The 18,418-nt window shown below is 50.3% G+C and overlaps 2 protein-coding genes across 2 annotated transcripts; one reads left to right on the top strand and one right to left on the bottom strand.

Annotated features, from left to right (window-relative positions):
- Window positions 1-2,692: 2,692 nt before the first annotated feature.
- SMARCB1 (SWI/SNF related, matrix associated, actin dependent regulator of chromatin, subfamily b, member 1) lies at window positions 2,693-9,087 on the top strand. Its single transcript, XM_035098611.2, has 10 exons — window positions 2,693-2,898; window positions 3,054-3,165; window positions 3,915-3,944; window positions 5,000-5,129; window positions 5,676-5,813; window positions 6,391-6,518; window positions 7,291-7,457; window positions 7,723-7,913; window positions 8,235-8,366; window positions 8,771-9,087. The coding sequence occupies exons 1-10, from the start codon at window positions 2,806-2,808 to the stop codon at window positions 8,808-8,810; spliced, it is 1,161 nt and encodes a 386-aa protein (XP_034954502.1). The 5' UTR covers window positions 2,693-2,805; the 3' UTR covers window positions 8,811-9,087.
- A 1,603-nt stretch (window positions 9,088-10,690) lies between these two features.
- On the bottom strand, window positions 10,691-16,991 carry DERL3 (derlin 3). The gene is made up of 7 exons (XM_035098612.2): window positions 16,823-16,991; window positions 16,336-16,401; window positions 16,031-16,104; window positions 14,922-15,015; window positions 13,988-14,183; window positions 12,284-12,374; window positions 10,691-11,597 (listed from the first exon to the last, which is right to left on the bottom strand). Exons 1-7 carry the CDS (start codon window positions 16,913-16,915, stop codon window positions 11,492-11,494), a joined length of 720 nt encoding a protein of 239 aa, XP_034954503.1. The 5' UTR covers window positions 16,916-16,991; the 3' UTR covers window positions 10,691-11,491.
- Between the last annotated feature and the right edge of the window lie 1,427 nt (window positions 16,992-18,418).

Here is an 18,418-nt window from a genome sequence, read left to right on the forward strand (position 1 = left end):
GAGAACAGCCATTGTATGCAAATATGTCAGCCTCTTAATAACTGTCTCAGGGTGCAGGAGGAGGCCAGCAGCTTTGCTAAAAAGGAAGCAGCTACACCCTCTTGTGACTCAAAACTTTCCTAGATCTTCATTGCATCCCCCCCCCCCCAAGCCCCCTGATGAATAGGTACAATATTGTGGTTGCAGTTCTCTTCCACACACACACACACGAAAAACCAGCTCAGACACATACAATATCTCCATCTGGTGGCAAGATGTATGAATTGTGCAGTTGGTTAACTGCAAATCGATATGGTTTTGTGTTCGTTTTGTTTTGTTCTGTTTTGTTTTTAGCTATCTTCAGCTTGAATAACTTACATGTTCTTTCAGGTCCTCTTGGGAGGAAATGAAAGGTGCAACAGAAATAACTGATCTTGGTTTCCAGGGGTCTGAAGACAACAGTTAAGAACTGTTGTAAATGTTAAGGTTTATATATTGTTCATAAACATGTACATGAATGCAGGCCTGACTGACACCATTTTGACTCTCTCTGACCAGAATCACACACACATTTCCACATGACTATCAACTTGGGAGCCATAATCCTGTAAACCAGAGGCTCTGCCAACTGGACATTTCCCCATAAATGGTGCCAGACTACTAGCCATCTCATTCACAATGGAAGACTCCTCCGAACAAAAGATAGTGATCAACTTTTAAGAAACTGTTAATTTCTCTTTGTGTTTAGGAATTCACACCTGGGAGGGGTAAGAGGAGGACTAGGAGAGGTGTCAAAGTTGCTCAGATTTCTACCTTGAACCCTCCCTTTTTGTGAGGTATTGATTACGTAGCTGTGATGTAGGAATGATGTATTTTGGGGGTGTTTCTTGGTGATGGGAAAACTGATAAAAGTGGAGGTTCTCTTTTGGTCTGGGTTCCTTCCTTGATCTCTTTTGTGAGGGGAAGGACCCTGTTGCAACAGCAAAAATAAAGGCTTTGCTTCTCGAAATTCTCTGGTTGGCCTCTGTTATATTCTCTGATGGAGAACCCAATAAGGGCTCTTGTGTACCCCATAAGGGAATAAGAGCAGATTTTTGCTTATTACAGGCTAGATATTAGTTGTTGTTGTTTAAATCTCATCACATCCAGCCTTTGTTCTTGCACACTTTGAAAGGGGCGTCTCATTAGCTCACTGCCTCTTGCTGTGCCTCCATTTCAGAGAGAGTGAGTCAGGTACTCGAAATGCAAAATGACTTGGATTTCTCCACCCTCCTAAGTTGTTAGGTTCTGCCAGGTTGCCACCTAACAAAAGGCTAGTTTAAGGGGCAGTCCCAGGGCAGGATCCTCCAGGAGCAGCAGTTTCGGATGCAGCAGATCTCCAGGCTCCGCCAGTTTAACTCCCCAGCTGAAGATAGACTGGCGTAACTTGCTCATCCCAGCTCAGACAGTCCGGGCTCCTGGGAACACCTGCCGGGCCAGTCAGGAGGGAAGTCTTTTTTCTTCTTTGGCGATCACTCATAGCCGCGTAAGATTGTCTTCCATAAACATAGTTTTAAAAGTGAGTCCGTAAGTGACTGTGGAAGCCAATTCTGGATCCACACATGCTTCCACAGTGGGGACATTGGTTTCTGGGCGGGAGTTGATCACCTTGTGGATTTGCCAGATTTGCCTTCCTCTTAGCACGTTTCTCCCTTGCGTCCTGAGTTCAAAAGGCTGTTCTTCAACTGGAGCGCTCGCAGGCAAATGTTTCCCAATTGTTGGTTTTTATAGTACATTTTTAAAAAATTGCCTTGAGACAGTCTTTAAACCTCTTTTGTTGACCACCAGCATTACGCTTTCCATTTTTAAGTTCTGAATAGAGTACAGTAGTTGCTTTGGAAGATGATGATCAGGCATCCACACAATATGACCAGTCTAACGAAGCTGGTGTTGAAGAATCATTGCTTCAACACTGGTGATCTTTGCTTCTTCCAGTACACTGGTATTAGTTCGCCTATCTTCCCAAGTGATGTATGGAATATTTCGGAAACACCATTGATGGAATCTTTCGAGGAGTTGGAGATGGCATTCATAAGTGGTCCATTTACAGGTAGGTAGCCGTGTTGGTCTGAGTCAAAACAAAATAAAAAAATTCCTTCAGTAGCACCTTAAAGACCAACTGAATTTTTATTTTGGTATGAGCTTTTGTGTGCATGCACACTTCATCAGATCTGATGAAGTGTGCATGCACAAAAAAGCTCATACCAAAATAAAAACTTAGTTGGTCTTTAAGGTGCTACTGAAGGAATTTTTTTTATAAGTGGTCCATGTTACAGGTAGGTAGCCGTGTTGGTCTGACGTCGAAACAAAATTTTAAAAATTCCTTCCAGTAGCACCTTAGCTTAGAGGCCAACTAAGCTTGTCGTTGGTATGAGCTTTCCTGTGCATACGCCCTCTAGAGGGCTTTTTGCGCGGCACAGCCAAAGGCCGGCGAACAGGCTCCGCCCCTAGAGCTGAGCCAATCCCGTCCTCCGGGGGAGGGAAGGAAGGGGCAGGGCTTCTTTTTCATAACCTTCCCCCACGCCGGGGTGGGCGGAGTAAAGAAATAAAGGGAAACACGCCCTTCCCCTCGCGCAGGTGCAGGGAGGAGCGGGAAGCACAGCAGGGAGGAGGGAGGGGAGTGGGGCGTGGCCACCACCGCCCTCCCGCAAGGAGCCCGGCTGCCGTGGCCGCGCGTGCGCACTAGCCCTCCCAGTTAGGCCGCGGCCGCCTCCCGTCGCTTTTTCCCGGCCCGGCCTGCTTCATCCCTCCCGGCCTTGCCTCACCCCCGCCGCCGCCGCCGCCGAGATGATGATGATGGCGCTGAGCAAGACCTTCGGGCAGAAGCCCGTCAAGTTCCAGCTGGAGGAGGACGGCGAGTTCTTCATGATCGGCTCCGAGGTGAGGAGGGACCGGGGCGCGGCGGCCGAGGGAGGCGGAGGGGCTGGAGCGTCGCCTCCCGCGCTCCTTGGGGGGCTGGGGTAGGTGGGGGGGGTCCCGGTCGAGCGGGCGGCGGCGCCTGACGAGGAGGGTCCTGTGGCTGCGTCCCCTTGCAGGTGGGCAACTACCTGCGGATGTTCCGGGGCTCCCTGTACAAGCGCTACCCGTCGCTCTGGAGGCGCCTGGCCACGGTGGAGGAGCGCAAGAAGATCGTCGCCTCTTCCCACGGTGGGTGAGCAGGGGGGGTAGACCCCCAACCCCACCCCACACAAAGTGCCGGGTTTACCTATAAACTAAACAAGCAATAGCTTAGGGCCCCACCCTCTTGGGGCCCCCCCCCCAAAAAAATATGAGTCTTTGTCAATTGTGTTTCTAAAGGAACTTTTGTTATTGCCAAATGCTAGGGTGTTTGCATTATTAAGTTGGTTATGAATAAATCATTTTAAGTTAAGAGTTTTATAATTATTTTACTATTGATATACTTCTTTAATTGTATTTCACTATTAATATACTTCTTCTTAATTGTATTTCAGTTCAACAATTACTTTGATAAAAGACATATTCCGTTATGTGCAAATGGCTTTAGATACTTATTAGGTCCATACATTGACATATAGCATATATTCAACACACAAAACAGTGACAATTTGTTGTTGACAAAGGACAGGTGGATATATAAAGGGCCTCATTACCTTCAGTAGCTTAGGGCCTCATCAAACCTAAACCAGGCCCTGCCCACACACACCACCCCGACCTGGCCAGCCCTTTTTCAGAGCCCCCCCCCCCCCGTTGGCTATGCAGCCTCAAGCAGTGGAAGGGGTTTGGGGGGGGAGGAGGTTGCAGTCCTTCCAGGGGGGGGGGAAGGTTGTGCTGTTGTCATCTCTCCCATCCCTAACTCCCCACCCCACCAGCCAGCATTGCAAGATCCCAGGCATAGGCATCTGCCCCCTTGACATTTTCTTCTCTCTTCCCCACAGAAAACCAACGGAGTCACAGTCCCAGAAGATGTAAGTCGAGGCTCGGGGGTCTCTTCTTCTTACTGGGGCTCCGCTCGCGCCGAGTCTTCCTGCAGTGTCCGAAGGGCTACCCATTATATACTGAATTCGCTTTGCCGCCTCCTTGATTTTAAGATTTTCTGGTCTTATCTGTGGAGCCCAGGGTAGGGGTCGGGGAGCGTCACGTTGCTTTTTGACTAGCAGGGATGTCTTCCCTGGAGAAGAACATCTTCCTCTTCCTGCAGGGCCTTGGATTCCAGCACTGTGCCCAAACGCTTGTTAGCATTTCTGGTAGCTCTTAGATATGCAGCTTTTTTTCTTCTTGAGGGTGTAGAGCAGGCATCCCCAAACTGCGGCCCTCCAGATGTTTTGGCCTACAACTCCCATGATCCCTAGCTAACAGGACCAGTGGTTGGTGATGATGGGAATTGTAGTACAAAACATCTGGAGGGCCGAAGTTTGGGGATGCCTGGTGTAGAGGTGGAAACGAACGATCTTGCTCATCTCTGCTCATCTTTAGCAATCTAGTATGCAAGCTAAGTGGGGAGAGGGATGCACCTGCCACTCTGCTGGTGCTAAATCCTCGCTCAGCTCAGAACAGGAAAGGGATAAATCCCCGCCACCTTTACATTCCCTGAGTATAGACTTTGGGCTTGTTCTGATTTCTTTGTATCAGCCCTGTGAACTCTACAGAATATCCTTCCAAGAGTGTGTCTGGAGTTTGCCTCAGGGACTGGACAGCATAGGTCTCTTAAAAGATTTTTGAAGGGCAGCGATGTGCTATATTCTGCCTAACCTGAAAGTGACTTGTGTCCTTCAAGTGTTTTCAAAGGGAGAGTTTTTGGCTCCGTTTTGTGAAAGCTACTTGTCAGAAACTCAGGAGAAAGGGTGCCAGGAAAGCTCACTTTATTCTATGGGCAGTCTGGCTCCAGCCCATGCAGACAATTGAAGGGACCATGAAATGGGTGACTGCATCTCTTAGCGGGGGGGGGGGGGAATCTCCTCCCCTAGCAGATGATACCCCTCATGATCCACACCACTTTCTCTTCCTCCCTCTCCTCTTTTAGATCACGGTTATACCACACTGGCCACAAGTGTGACTCTCTTGAAAGCCTCTGAAGTAGAAGAGATCCTGGATGGAAATGATGAGAAATACAAGGCAGTCTCCATCAGCACTGAGCCTCCCACCTACCTTAGGTAGTTGCATATTTATATATTGCCTTTCCCCCCCGAAGGAGCTTGAGGTTATGTACATGGTGCTGCTGCTCCCACATTTCATCCTTACAACAACCCTGTAGGTTAGGCTAAGAGTTGGTGACTGGCCAAGATCACCTAGTGCGCTTCATGGGCAAGTAGTGATTTGAACCAGGGTCTCCCCAGTCTTAGTCTGATGCTCTAAGCACTATACCACAATGGCTCTCCTTTCTGGGAAAGGAAAAGCCAAACAAGGCGGAAAGAAAGAAACTGTGTGAAGAAAGACCCTCAGTTCCCTCAGGAGACTTACAGCACAATGTAAAGTTCTAAAAGTTACTCACTTTAACCAACAGCTCTTGATTTTCCTGTCAGTGGGATCGTGGGTTGTATTAGCAACACGTCTAGTCTGTTATTTGAGTCACTATATTTGCAGCGTGCTGCAGATGAAGGATCATGGCATCGAGGTTTGTATACATGCACTCTCACACACATACAAATGCTTAGGTTCTGAAGATTGTTCCCCGTTCACCAGTGGTCTCCTCCTCCTAGAGAACAGAAGGCAAAAAGGAACAGTCAGTGGGTTCCGACCCTTCCCAACAGCTCCCACCACCTTGACGCTGTGCCATGCTCGACCACCATTAACAGAAATCGGATGGGCAGAGACAAGAAGAGAACCTTTCCCCTCTGGTAAGTTTGTTGCTGGCTCTTAGGAAGAAGTGAGGGAACATTGACACACAAGGTAATGCTGCTGAGCGTGTGGACAGAGGAAGCCAAAGTGCAGATCTGAGGTCTGGGGCTGTCATAGAGTGGACCCACTGAAATGAGTGAACATGACTAACTTTCAGTCCATTCACTTCAGTTGGTCTACTCCCAAGTGGAGCTTGGTTGGATGCAACCCTGAGTTTCCCAGCATTGGTCCTCCTCTTCAGAATGGGGCTAATCATCACCACCTAGCAGGGAACCAGGATGTGACTGCAATTCTTCCTTCATATACTCCATCCTTCAGTTGAACATTGGGGCAAGGCTTGATTTTGTGAGCTCAAATTTGTCTAGGAAGCCCTGCTCTCCCCCCGGGAAGAGTCCTCCCTATCCTCGATGTGGCATGCACTCTGTGCATGTTCTTTTGTTTCCTGGCTCTTCTGGTGAAAAGAAGCTCTTGGCCTTGGAACTCTTGTGCTTCTTTCCCCCACCCACCCACATGCAATGAACAGCACTGTTCCTGCCTCCCCAAATGGCTCTGTCCTGCCCCCCTTTTGTCTTTTAGCTTTGATGACCACGACCCAGCCGTGATCCACGAGAACGCCTCCCAGCCAGAGGTGCTGGTTCCCATCCGCCTCGACATGGAAATTGACGGGCAGAAACTGAGAGACGCTTTTACATGGAACATGAATGGTGTGTAGAGGGGGAAGAAGTGGACAATCCAACGTTATATAAAGTGTGACCTTTCCTAATGCCTTACAGTTCAGCTGCTCCACTTCTGAAAAATAGCAGGAGCAAAATCCAGTGGTTGTAGAAGTTGCTGACGAGGCAGCAGTTTGAGGAGGAGTTGAATTAGGGGACTAGTTTTAGGGGTTGGGCAAATGCTGTGGGCTGCATCCTGGTCAAATGTGCACCGCCAAGAACCCCCAGGACCTCCTCGACACCATTACAGGCTGCTTGTTCACCCGTCCCTGGTCTGGCACAGCAGAGATGAGCAAGGAAACAGCTGCAGGAAAGATGTTGCTGTTAACAGGCATCTGGAGGCTACTCTCTGGATGCTGGACTATGTGGGCCCCTTTGGCCTGATCCAGCAGCTCAGACAGTAGAGCATGAGACTCTTAATCTCAGGGTTGATTCCTGCACTGCAAGAGGTTAGACTAGATTATCCTCATGGATCCTCCCAACTCCACAATTCTATGATTCTTTGCTCTTGTACAGAGGAAAAGGGGAGTGGCTGCCACTGGCTAATTATTCATGTATTTGTCTGTTAAGGGAGTAGATGGGAGCAATGCTGAGCCAAGAAGAGGCAGAGAGCAGGGGGGCAGAGGCAGATTCACTGAAAGGTATCTTAACAAGTCCCCTTTTGTAGGCTGCTTAAGATCCATCGTTTTAGGGTGCAGTAAGTAAGCTGCTGGATATTAGACAAGCACCATGGCAATAATCTGGATTTCTTTGCTTCCATCAGAAAAACTAATGACCCCGGAAATGTTTTCGGAGATTCTCTGCGATGATCTGGATTTGAATCCCCTGACCTTTGTCCCGGCGATCGCATCAGCAATACGGCAGCAGATCGAATCTTACCCTACAGACAGTATCCTGGAGGACCAGTCAGATCAGCGCGTCATTATTAAGGCAAGGAGAGCTAGACACAGTTGGTTCTGAAGGTGACACTCTTGCTTGAGGCACACTACGATGGATTTCCCAGTGATGTGCTGTGTTGTACCCAAAGTAAAGGAGGACCTGCCAGTGGAGCTATATGCTTAGCACTTACAAGGGAGGAAAACGAGGAAGCCATTTCCACTTTCCTCATTAGTCCACACCAAGGCGGGGTGGGGGCAAGGGGTTGGCTTAAGGGCATTTGAAATATAGGATACTCAGTTGTGGCATTTGCATCTAGCTCAACATCCATGTGGGGAACATCTCCCTGGTAGACCAGTTTGAGTGGGACATGTCTGAAAAGGAGAACTCCCCGGAGAAGTTTGCCCTGAAGCTGTGCTCAGAACTCGGGCTGGGCGGCGAGTTCGTCACCACCATCGCTTACAGTATCCGGGGGCAGCTGAGCTGGCATCAGAAGACGTACGCGTTCAGGTAAGGGGTCCAACTGTACGATCTTCATACAGTTCATACAGCCTTACGAACTGTAAGGCTTCTGTATGGTCGCAAAATGGGGGGGGGGGGTAGCAAATCCTACATTGTTTGGATGTCCTGACTACAAGGCTCCAGCCAGTGTGTTACAGAGGCTCATCTGCTTGGTGGTGTGTCCTCCATAGTCTACTGCCTGTTTGGCTTCGGGCGTGCTGCTGGTTCTTCGTGTGGTGCCCCATGATGGATCTGGCTTCAAATTAAAGCACATGCCCCCAAGTTCTCCAGGCTTTGGGGCTGAGCTGTGTTTCTTCCCCCCTCTTCCAGTGAGAACCCCCTGCCAACGGTGGAGATCGCCATTCGTAACACTGGGGATGCCGACCAATGGTGCCCTCTACTTGAAACCCTGACGGATGCGGAGATGGAGAAGAAAATTCGAGACCAAGACAGAAACACAAGGTGCGCTTTCCCCTGTGGGTTTTGTACTGCCCTTTTTGTCAAAGACATGAGCTGAGAAGGGGAAGGTTTTGTTTTGTGTTGCTTTGTTTTGTTTTGCCTCTTGTGACTTTGCAAGCATCTCTCGTTTACTATGCAAGCTGAACTCCAGATCTCAGCAAGAAGCACAGAGGTCTCATTAGGTTACTCGGCCATTACAACTTCCCACTGCAGCAAATGCTGCTGGTTGGTCAAAGTGGGACTTCTTGGAAACGTTTCCTTATAGATATTATGGGGCGGCGTTGAGGTTTGGGGGGATGTGTTTCCACACCCACCTGCGGTCGCTCCGGTCTAAGCTAAAACAATCCCCCACATTTGCTGCTGCTGCCGCCATCGCTGTTCATGACGGTTTGTTTTCTTCCTTGCAGGCGGATGAGACGTTTGGCTAACACAGCTCCAGCTTGGTAACCCTCCTGAAGCGGACAAGAGGATTCAGCTTCCAGGCTGTGTCCATGAGGAGCCAAGCAAAGGGCAAGCATTTGTTTTGCTTTCTATGCCCACCTGGGGACTGGCGGTACTTGCATTGGCTGGCCCAGCAGACCAGAGGGATGGTGACCTCTCCACCTCGTGGGTACCTGTCAAACAAGGGGTCCAATAAAGACCTGTGGCAGCTGTCTGAGCCCTTCTCTCCCCCCCCCCCAAAAAACCTTAGGACAAGTTTTTAAATAAATGAAATGAATAATAATTTTTGTTTGTCAGGCCTTCTCTGATGTGCATTCCCAGTTTTCTTTCCTGCCTTTGCCTTCCAAGTCTACACCACGGGTGGGGCAGCCTTGGCTTCCCAGATGTTGTTGAACTACAGCTTCCATCAGTCCTAACAAGCACAGTAAATGGGCCAAGCATGATGGGAGTTGTAGTTCAACCACATCCTGCGCCCCAAATTATTATTATTTCACACAGCAGCGGCTTCTTTCTTTTTCTGCAAACCATCCTTCTGTACAAAGAGGAGGGGTGCTGTTAGAGAGGGGTGTTGTTTCTCGAAAAGGTACAGCGGTAGCTAGCAGCTTGTGGCATCTTTCACAAAGGAAGTCAGCAAATCTGCTCAGCTTTGTTTTAGTACTTGATGTTAAAGCAGCAAGGTTAGAGTTGTTTTTAACTCTTAAAATGTGTCTGTACAGGAGTCAATCTGCTCTACCTGCTCTTAGCAGAATGAGCCCATTGTGGTTTCTGAATATGTCTTATAAGCAACAACGGGACCAGTCTGTGTTGGGACTGTTGCCTGTTAAGTGTTAACAAAGCATTTGAATTTGGCATGGGGTGGAGGCTGCCTTCGCTCTCCCTCCCCAATCCCATTGCACACACACACACACTGCAGCAGAATACTACCAGGGCAGGTCATGCTTATTGCCAGAACAGTGAACTGGCAGTGTGGGTCTCCAGTGAATGCAGCTGCATGCAAGCCCAGCCAAGCAGCACCAACAGACGCTGCAGCTGGACAATCCACTGGGTTAAGGCAGGGCTTGAATGAATTACGTAAGCAATTTGTCACAGGCAGTGCCTGCAGGCTGGTACTTTGTACATTCCCCCCACCAGGAGCATCTTCTGTTTCCAACACCTGTCTTTTAAACATTAACAAGAGCCACAGATCACTACAAGAGGACTAATCCAGAGTGATGTGCCCGAGTCTAATGGTTGGCTATTCAGCGATTTGGATTGTTGGCTTCACAGCGAAACACAGGTATTTCTCTCCCCTCTGTACGCTGATACTTTTTTGTACTGTTTTGAAGGCGCCGCTGTTTGTGTGCTACCTTAAAAAAAAAATTAATGCGAGTTGGATCATGTTACATAACAAAAATGACAGGTCGCCTCCTGCTCCCTGGAAAGCAGCTGCTGCATGAACACACCATCCCTTTCCAGGACCAGCACATCCTGATACTCATTCAGCACTAAGGCTATTGTTATGTTGCCAGTATCCCATTGCAGAATCTGCTTCTGTGGAGCAGCCCAGTGTTGACCCATGGCTTTGGCCTCCAACACTGGCTTGCCATGGGATGAAGCCAACCTGGGCTTCTCTCCCACAGCCCCCTTGCCAGGAGTATTCAGAATGGCTTCTGGGTGAGCATCTGCATCCTTTTCCTTCTCTGATTCTTCCACTTGAGCTGCTGCTGGCTGGGGGAAGCCCAACGTGGCAGGAAAACAGGACACAACATGAGGAAGGCTCCCTTGGAGGCTGCAGAGCCCAGCCAAGGTCCATCAGGAGTTTCAAAGCATGCCCTGGGTTTCTGAGACTACAGGACCAGAACCTCAGGCAGGAGCCTTTATATTAAACCGAGTTTTATAAAACGTGATCTCCGGCACTTTAATTGCTGCCTGAGAATAATGTCAAGGCTCAGGACCCAGAAAGAAGCAAAAGATGTAGTCAAGAGACAAATAGATTTTGGATTCAGGTCTCGCTTTAATTAGCCCCACTCACCCAGAGTTTCTTGAGGCGTTGGCTTGTATATTTGCAGCTACAGCTGCAAAACAGGAGAGGCTTGCTCCTGAGATCCAGAGCTGTAACTTTAAAGGACACAGTGGCTATGCACTCTATTCTGCTTCTCACATTTATTATTTTTACAGAGGTTGAAATAAATTGGCAAAACAGTGGGGGGATGCTGGAGAGGCAGGTGGTCAGGCAGACTTCTCATGGAATTAGTACTGGCTGCACAAGGACGGCCCGAGAATGCTGAAACATGCTAGGCCCAATTCTGGGTCAGATCCAGAGTTGAGGCAAGGAAGACAGGGAGGCAGTTCCACCAACAGCCTATCTTCTCAGTACCCAAACAGGCCAGCAACAGGAGATTGGGTTTTTTGGTTTAACGTGGAAGTTGACGGGGTGCAAGGCTCAGCATCTGCCCAGTTGCCTTCTGCCTGTAGTTTGTCCAGTGCAAATTCATCATCTTCTAGTCCTTTACAGCATCTGGCACATAAACAGACTCTCCCCCCATCCTATCCACACCACTAGAGGACAGCTTAGCAGCAGAAGGGAATTGGAGTGGCAGGGGAATGCAACCCACCAAGCTGTGGTGCTGCTCAGGGGGCCATCCGCACACCAGTCCGTGCAGAGCAGTCTCAGTCTTAGCAGGCAGAAGGTACCTGCTGTGCCGTCACTATTGGGGCTCCTGTGGCAGGTTTTGGTCTGGAGCAGGCGTAGGGTGGTCTTCCGGGAGCGGATTGTAGTTGGGGTCCTCTTCAGGAGGGTCAAATACCAGCTTCCTACGATGGAAAACGCCAACCACAAAATGAGATCCATGCCGCAAAGACAAAACACACTTTTCCTACCCTTGGAAGAGGAGCGTTGTCAAATGAGCTTGCTTGTTTTTTGTTTTTGTGGGAGGCTGTTATGCAAAAACAGGTCCCTGTTCTGAGACAACACAGCACCGAAAAGCACATCAAGATCTCTAAACATGCTCTAAATCTCCTAAGCAGGACCAGAAACATTTAACTTAACAGGATGGACCTATGAGGAAAGGAAGGGTCTGTGATTGGCAACCTGTGTAGGGAGCAGTCTGTGTAGGGAGCAGTCTGCCTTACTTGTAACACAGGGTGGGGGGAGCTTGCTGGGACCTGCTTTGCCTTGCCAAATGTTGAATGGCACCACGTATACACTCAATGAGGAACCAACAAGGCTCATTGGTGGTGTATTTACCTCATTCACCTGTTAATGTTCTTAGGTGTATACAACCAAAACGTATGTGTAGTCCTTTTCCATTTCTCTTTTACGCCTGCTCTATTCCTTCAAACACTGAATATCCTCCCTCTCCCCATCTTCTAGTCAAGGCAGGAGAAAAACACCACATCTGTGTCCATCATAATACTGCCTCTTCAGGTGCTTCTATGAGGGCGGCCATTCTTCAACCTGCTTTGTAGGACTGCCTGATAAAAGTTGGTTGTTTACTTACAGGAATCCTGGTGTTAGTAACAACTTTTTCCCTCCGGGTTGGTTGGGAAAGACATCCTCAAGGAAGTAATAGACGTGACCCACGGCTATCCCTACAGGAGAAACAAAGGTCTGAGAAGCTATCTAGATCTCTCTTGCCAGTATAGCTAGAGGCAATGGCTTCATTTCCATAGCACACCACCCAAATACATTTCCCTTGGTGCACTGCTGGTTTGTGACAATTTGCCACCATAATTTTCTGCAGCGTAGCAGCAGTTCAAAGAGAAGATGAGGCATAAGCCTGAGACTCTTCTTAAACCCTGCAGGTACAGACACTGATTTCAATACTGTAAAATCAGGGGTCAGCAAACTTTTTCAGCAGGGGGCTGGTCCACTGTCCCTCAGACCTTGTGGGGGGCCGGACTATATTTTGAAACAAATTCCTATGCCCCACAAATAACCTAGAGATGCATTTTAAATAAAAGGACACATTCTACTCGTGTAAAAACATGCTGATTCCCGGACTGTCCGCGGGCCGGATTGAGAAGGCGGTTGGGCCACATCCGGCCCCTGGGCCTTAGTTTGGGGAACCCTGCAGTAAAGACCACCTGCATTTGACAACTGTTTAGGATAGGATGACGCCCTTAGGGTCGTTGACCCAGCAGCGTAGCCTCTGGCCAATAGGAAACAGAACCTCTGCCTCTCTCCTTCCACCTCAGGATGACGGCATCTGTTGGGTCACTAGCGTGTGCTGTCAAAGCTTGGGGAGAAACCTTTCGAAAGCAGGAGCACCATGGGACTTTACTATGTGCTATCACTGCACAAACCCATCCTCCTTTTTCTCCCTACCCCCCCCCCCACAAGCCAGCCACCTCCATCCGGTCTTAGGACTCTTCTCCACAGCAGCACATCTCCTAGACCAGGCATGGCCAAACTTGGCCCTCTAGCTGTTTTGGGACTGCGACTCCCATCATCCCTAGCTAACAGGACCAGTGGTCAGGGATGATGGGAACTGTAGTCCCAAAACAGCTGGAGGGCCAAGTTTGGCCATGCCTGTCCTAGACTGTCCCCAGGAACTGTACTGCCTTGCCTGGATATCCCCTTTTTCTAACTGCTTCCCAAACCAGGCCCTGATCCTGTGGATACAGCCATAGCTAGCTGCAAGCCTTGGAGAAGCCACCTCCAGGCACTGACCGAGTGCTACCTTTCACAGCATCTGAATAGTCCTCAAGGCAGCAAAGCAACTATCTGCAAGGGAGCTGCAGAGGCAGCACAGCCCTCACCTGGCAAAGCTTTGGTGAGCAGTGGCGTAGCATGGTTTGCCAGTGCTCAGGGCAAGGAAAGTATTGCACCCCAAACTGGTGTCTCCATGCAGCCTTTGCTGCTGCTGCCATCGGACAAAGCTGCGGAGCAGCGGCGGGACATCACCGCAAGTCTTACCCCCTGCCCGCCTCCCCCGCCAGTGGGGGGATGCTGCCTGGCCAAGGGATGCAAAGGCCCGTCCTCTCCCACCTCCTGCTTGGTGTGCTGCTCGGGTGAGGCAGGCGGGCAGGACGGGGAGCTCCTCCAGTTGGGGTGGCAGCTGTAGCGGTGAGCCCCTAAAAAAAATTGCACATGGGCAATTACCCCGGTAGCCCCAGCCCCATGCTATGCCACTGTTTGTGAGAACCAGCTCCTCACAGATATACCGAGAAGCTATGCAAGAAGAGGAAGCACCTGCCCTCACCTAAGAGGTCAATGATGATGGAATTGCCCAGCAGCAGTGAGAAGCCCATCAGGACCCAGGGCAGGAAAGGCGCCTGGAAGTTCAGCAGCCCAAAGAAGTTCATGCGGATATAGGGATTCCTCCGGCTCCACACGTAAACCAGCATGATGGTGAAGGCTTGGCCCAGGAAGAAGAGGCTGGCAAAGAGTCCAAAAAGCTGAGAGCTACAGAGTCAAGGCGGGGGGCGGGGGGAGAGATTTCATTGGCTCAACAAAGGCCAAAAAAACTCCCCTAAAGCAGCTTACTATTATTTATTTGATTTATTACCTGCCCTTCAGTTTAAGGTCCGAGGGGTCACAACAATTTAAAAATACAGTATTAAAACAAATTACCACCCTAACCTCTTGGCAGTGGAACTACCAGAAACACTCCCTCTGCAGATCTTGCGATCCTGCAGATACTCGTTTTGAGCTCTAAACAGTAATGAGAGCACCTTGGAATTAGGTCCAGAATAAGGCTGGGCGATATATTGATATATCATCCAAAACCAGTTTGAAGTCCATATTGTGGCAATCTGTTTCAAAAAATTTGCCCTGGCAATATATCGTGAATTGTGTGTGTGTGCTATGCAAAAATCAGGATGCAGGAAAAACCATGAAGCCAGCCGATGCCTCTAGATAGCTTCATCCTTATTCCAGACATTGTGATATATAGGTATTTCGCGATGTTTAGCTGGTGATATATCACAATGTTGAAAAACCATGTATCGCCCAGCCCTAGTCTAGAAGCAAACTGGCACCCAATGCAGCAGTTTTAAAAACAGATTGTGTGTGTTCTAAAAGGAACCCATAATCCTTCAGAATGGACAGGGTGGCAGCCCCCTTTGCCATGGTCCCAGGTGAGAGCAAAACCAATCCGGAAGCAGAACAGTGAGCAAATCAACGGGAAAGGATACTGTCATGAGAAACCCTCCAAAGAGGAACATGAAGATGAAATCTGCAGTCCTTCCGCGGAAAGAGCCTTCTTCCAGCATCCGGCAGTATCTATACCTGTCAGCAGGCAGCAATGGAGGAAGGTAGTAAAGGAAACTAACAGATGGATGGATTACTAGGCAGAATGATGGCCCTAGGGCTAATGCAGACACAAGTCATTTCACCGCAAAAACAGCCACTTGGGCAAGGGCAAGGGAGGCAGATCCGAACCAAACCACAGAGCCTTTTACCTTGAGGGCAGAAGGTTGCCCAGCAATCTGCAGAGACTAAGTCCATAGAGGCAACACCTCTGGCCCTGCTGCAGCACAGTGTGAAGTTCGCCAGGGATTTGGCTTCAGAAGGACTGGAGATTCATTTGAAAACAATAGCAACTTGCATACCCTAACCCTAACCCTGAGCAGACCTTGGCTAGAGGGCAGCAGGACATACGTGGAACTCCTCCTTTTTGGGGTGATCTCATCATCATCCATTCATCTCAGCAACGCCCTGCTCCAAAAGTATGAGGGAGGTGGGGTCTGAATACCCCTATTACTGTGGCACAGATCAAATGCTCTCCATCTATTCCAGTTCCTGACTTGGGCCAGGCTTCCTTCTAGCAAGCTGAGATTTGCCTTGTTTCCCATCTGAGCTGTGCAGCTAGGTGGGTTTCCTAGGCCTGGGAAGAAAATTCCCACCAAAACCCAAATTCTGAGTGTTTAATTTTACATCTTGGACCAGATTTGATACTTTGCACTACAGTTTAATGTGGTAGCTTGTGTGCTGCTATTTAACATATGCAGCCCTCGTTTCCCTCCAAGTCTATGAACTGGGGTATAGTCCTTGCTCACATGTTCTAGGTGGGCCACATGGTCAGAAACTGCTGTGAGAGCTGCAGCTAAGAGACCATAAGAATTTTGGCACTTGTTACATTTAGGATTCTGCTCTCCAGCTGCTTTTTTGTCGTTGTTGTTGTTTACCCATGCAGACCTGCAGAGGCAAAGGGCAGGTCATGCTGCTGTCAGGATAAGCCAAGAACACTTTTTGAAAGGGGCAGAGAGAGAGCAAAAAAAAAGTAGTCAGGGTCAAAGGATACAGGAATATCATGTTGAAGAAGAAGCTGAATCCCAGCGGCCCGAAAAACAGGAAGTTGGTGATGAGCCGCCAGATCTGCAAGAAAAGGGAGAAAGATAAGAGCATCAGGTGGCCAAATACAGCACCAACCCCAGCCTCCTCCACCAGATGCACACACAAGTCTTCTTGCCTGTTGCTCGCTTCCACCAACACTTCCTGTCCCCAGAAATGGGTCCTTTCTAAGGTGAGCATGGGTCTGCCAAACAGCCACTGCAAACACATCCTGCCCTGAGGCTGGTAAGCAAACGGGGCAGGGGCAGGCCTCACCTGGAACTTCCTGAAAATGAGATCCGGATTGAAATACAGCTGGAAAGGCGTGATGAACTCCAGTTGCTGGAAAATACAAAAAGGCAGGCGATGGCGGGCTGAGCCGGGATCCTGGGCGCACAGCAAAGGCAGCGCCTGCCTGGCTCTGAGGCTGCCACCACTCAGAGGGGCTTTCCAGGCAGCCCTCGTCCGCCCTTCATCCCAGCTGGTTCCCAGGAGGAGGAGAGGCGTGCAATGCCGTTCTCGTGCAATCCCCACTCGGGGCAGCAGAGCCCAAGGGTTGCTGGCAAGCGAGGGAAGGGAAACCGCCACCCCAGGCCCGAGGCAAGGGCGATGGGGCTGCCTCCGCCGCCCCAGAGCCACCCTCGGGCCAGAAGGAAAATGCGTTCCATACAAGGCAGGCGGGCATCGCACCGGGCGGGCTGTGGCTCTCCCTGTTGGATCTCCGCCTGCCTCCCTTTCTCTCCCCTCACTCCCCAGCGATTACCACGGCAGCGGTGGTGATGACGCAGGCGGTGGTGTAGGCGCGCGTCACGGGGGGGATGCCCAGGTACTCCGCGGCGAATCCTTGGTAGGCCATGGCGGGAGAACGAGGAGAACCGGGGCAAGAGCGGAAAGGGCTGCGCGCCCTTTAAGGTCGGCGCTCCCGGAGCGGCCAAGCCCCTTCGCTTGTCAAGCCATTGATAGGGCGGGGAGAGGGCGCAGGGGCGTGGCGGAAACAGAGCGCAGCCACTCAGGAGCACTCACAGGCGCACCAACCAGGAAAGGGCTGGAGGGATGCCACTCTCTATGGAGCGGGGCAGGGCAAGTAAGGAGTGACAGGTTTTGAAGCCAATGGCATTGCGCGAGTTGTGTTGTTGTGTCGGGGAAAGAAAAAGCCACGTGTCCGTGGCCGGCGGACGATCGGCCAATCAGCAAGGAGGCGTCTATTTGCTAGACTCATCCGTTGCTATGGCTGCCTCTCCGTAGGGCCACGGAGACATAAAGTGGAAGAGGCGTTTCATGGAACGGATAGGAGATTTCCGGGCCTAACCTCTAATGGAGAAACTCTCGGAATTTCGCTGGAGGAATGGAATGCTGCGCGCACACGCTAGACATGCAAAGCACGTGGCTTAGGTGCCAAAGAATTCTGAGAACTATGGTTTGTACAGGGTGCTGGGAATTGTAGTTCTGTAAGGGGTGATCAGTTCCCAGGAGCTTTTTTGTGGGGAGGAAGGCTTGCTTCAAATGTAAAGTGTGCAGGCAGTGCAGCCCACTTCCCATCCAACCCCGCCCGCCATTGGGATATGGCCCCCAGAGGGTTCCCGGGGGAGGCGATCCGGCTCTCCAGCTGCTGCGTCTGTCTGCTGGCACTGTCTGGATCCTGCCCTCCCTCAAAGGGAAGGGAGCGGAGAGGGCCAAGAAGGGGCCGGCTGGTAGGCTTTCAACGTATGGCATATCCGCAGCCTCCGATTATTTGCTGCGGGGTGGAGGCCTGAAGGGCGGCCACATGCTGGGATGCTCACCCCTCATCCAGCAGCACCAGGCGGAGGCACAACCTCCCAAAGGGAGGCCTATGTAAAGCCCAGGTAGGCGCCCCAGAGTTGATGTGGGAAAGGAGCGCATCCTGCCTGCCAGAGGCACTAAGCAGTATCAGAAGAGGGAGGCGGCTCTGCAGTCCCGGTGGCTTTTCCCCAGCCACCGGGTCTTTAGCGGCCAGGCCAACCCTCCACCTGCAGATGCTCCCGACCCCCTTAGGACAGCCGCCGCAGTCTGCTCCTTTCTTCCAACCTGACCCTAGCGGGCCTCAACTCTCGCACCAGGTGGCTCCCGAGAGCAGCAAAGACTGAAGGCAGGTCCGTACCCAGGGCCGGCTCTAGGTATAATAAGATATAATAAGTACAGTATAATAAGATAAGAACCCAATGTCTCTGTTCAGACCAGGTCTCTCCATGGTTTTAAGTTTGGTAATAAGTTGCAATTCAGCAACTTCTCTTTCCAGTCTATTTCTGAAATTCTTTTGTAATAAGACAGCTACTTTGATATCTGATATAGAATGTGCTGGGAGATTGAAGTGTTCTCCTACTGGTTTCTCTGTCTTGTG

The sequence above is a fragment of the Zootoca vivipara genome, chromosome 17 (genome assembly GCF_963506605.1).
Source record: "Zootoca vivipara chromosome 17, rZooViv1.1, whole genome shotgun sequence".
Taxonomy (NCBI): Eukaryota; Metazoa; Chordata; class Lepidosauria; order Squamata; family Lacertidae; genus Zootoca; species Zootoca vivipara.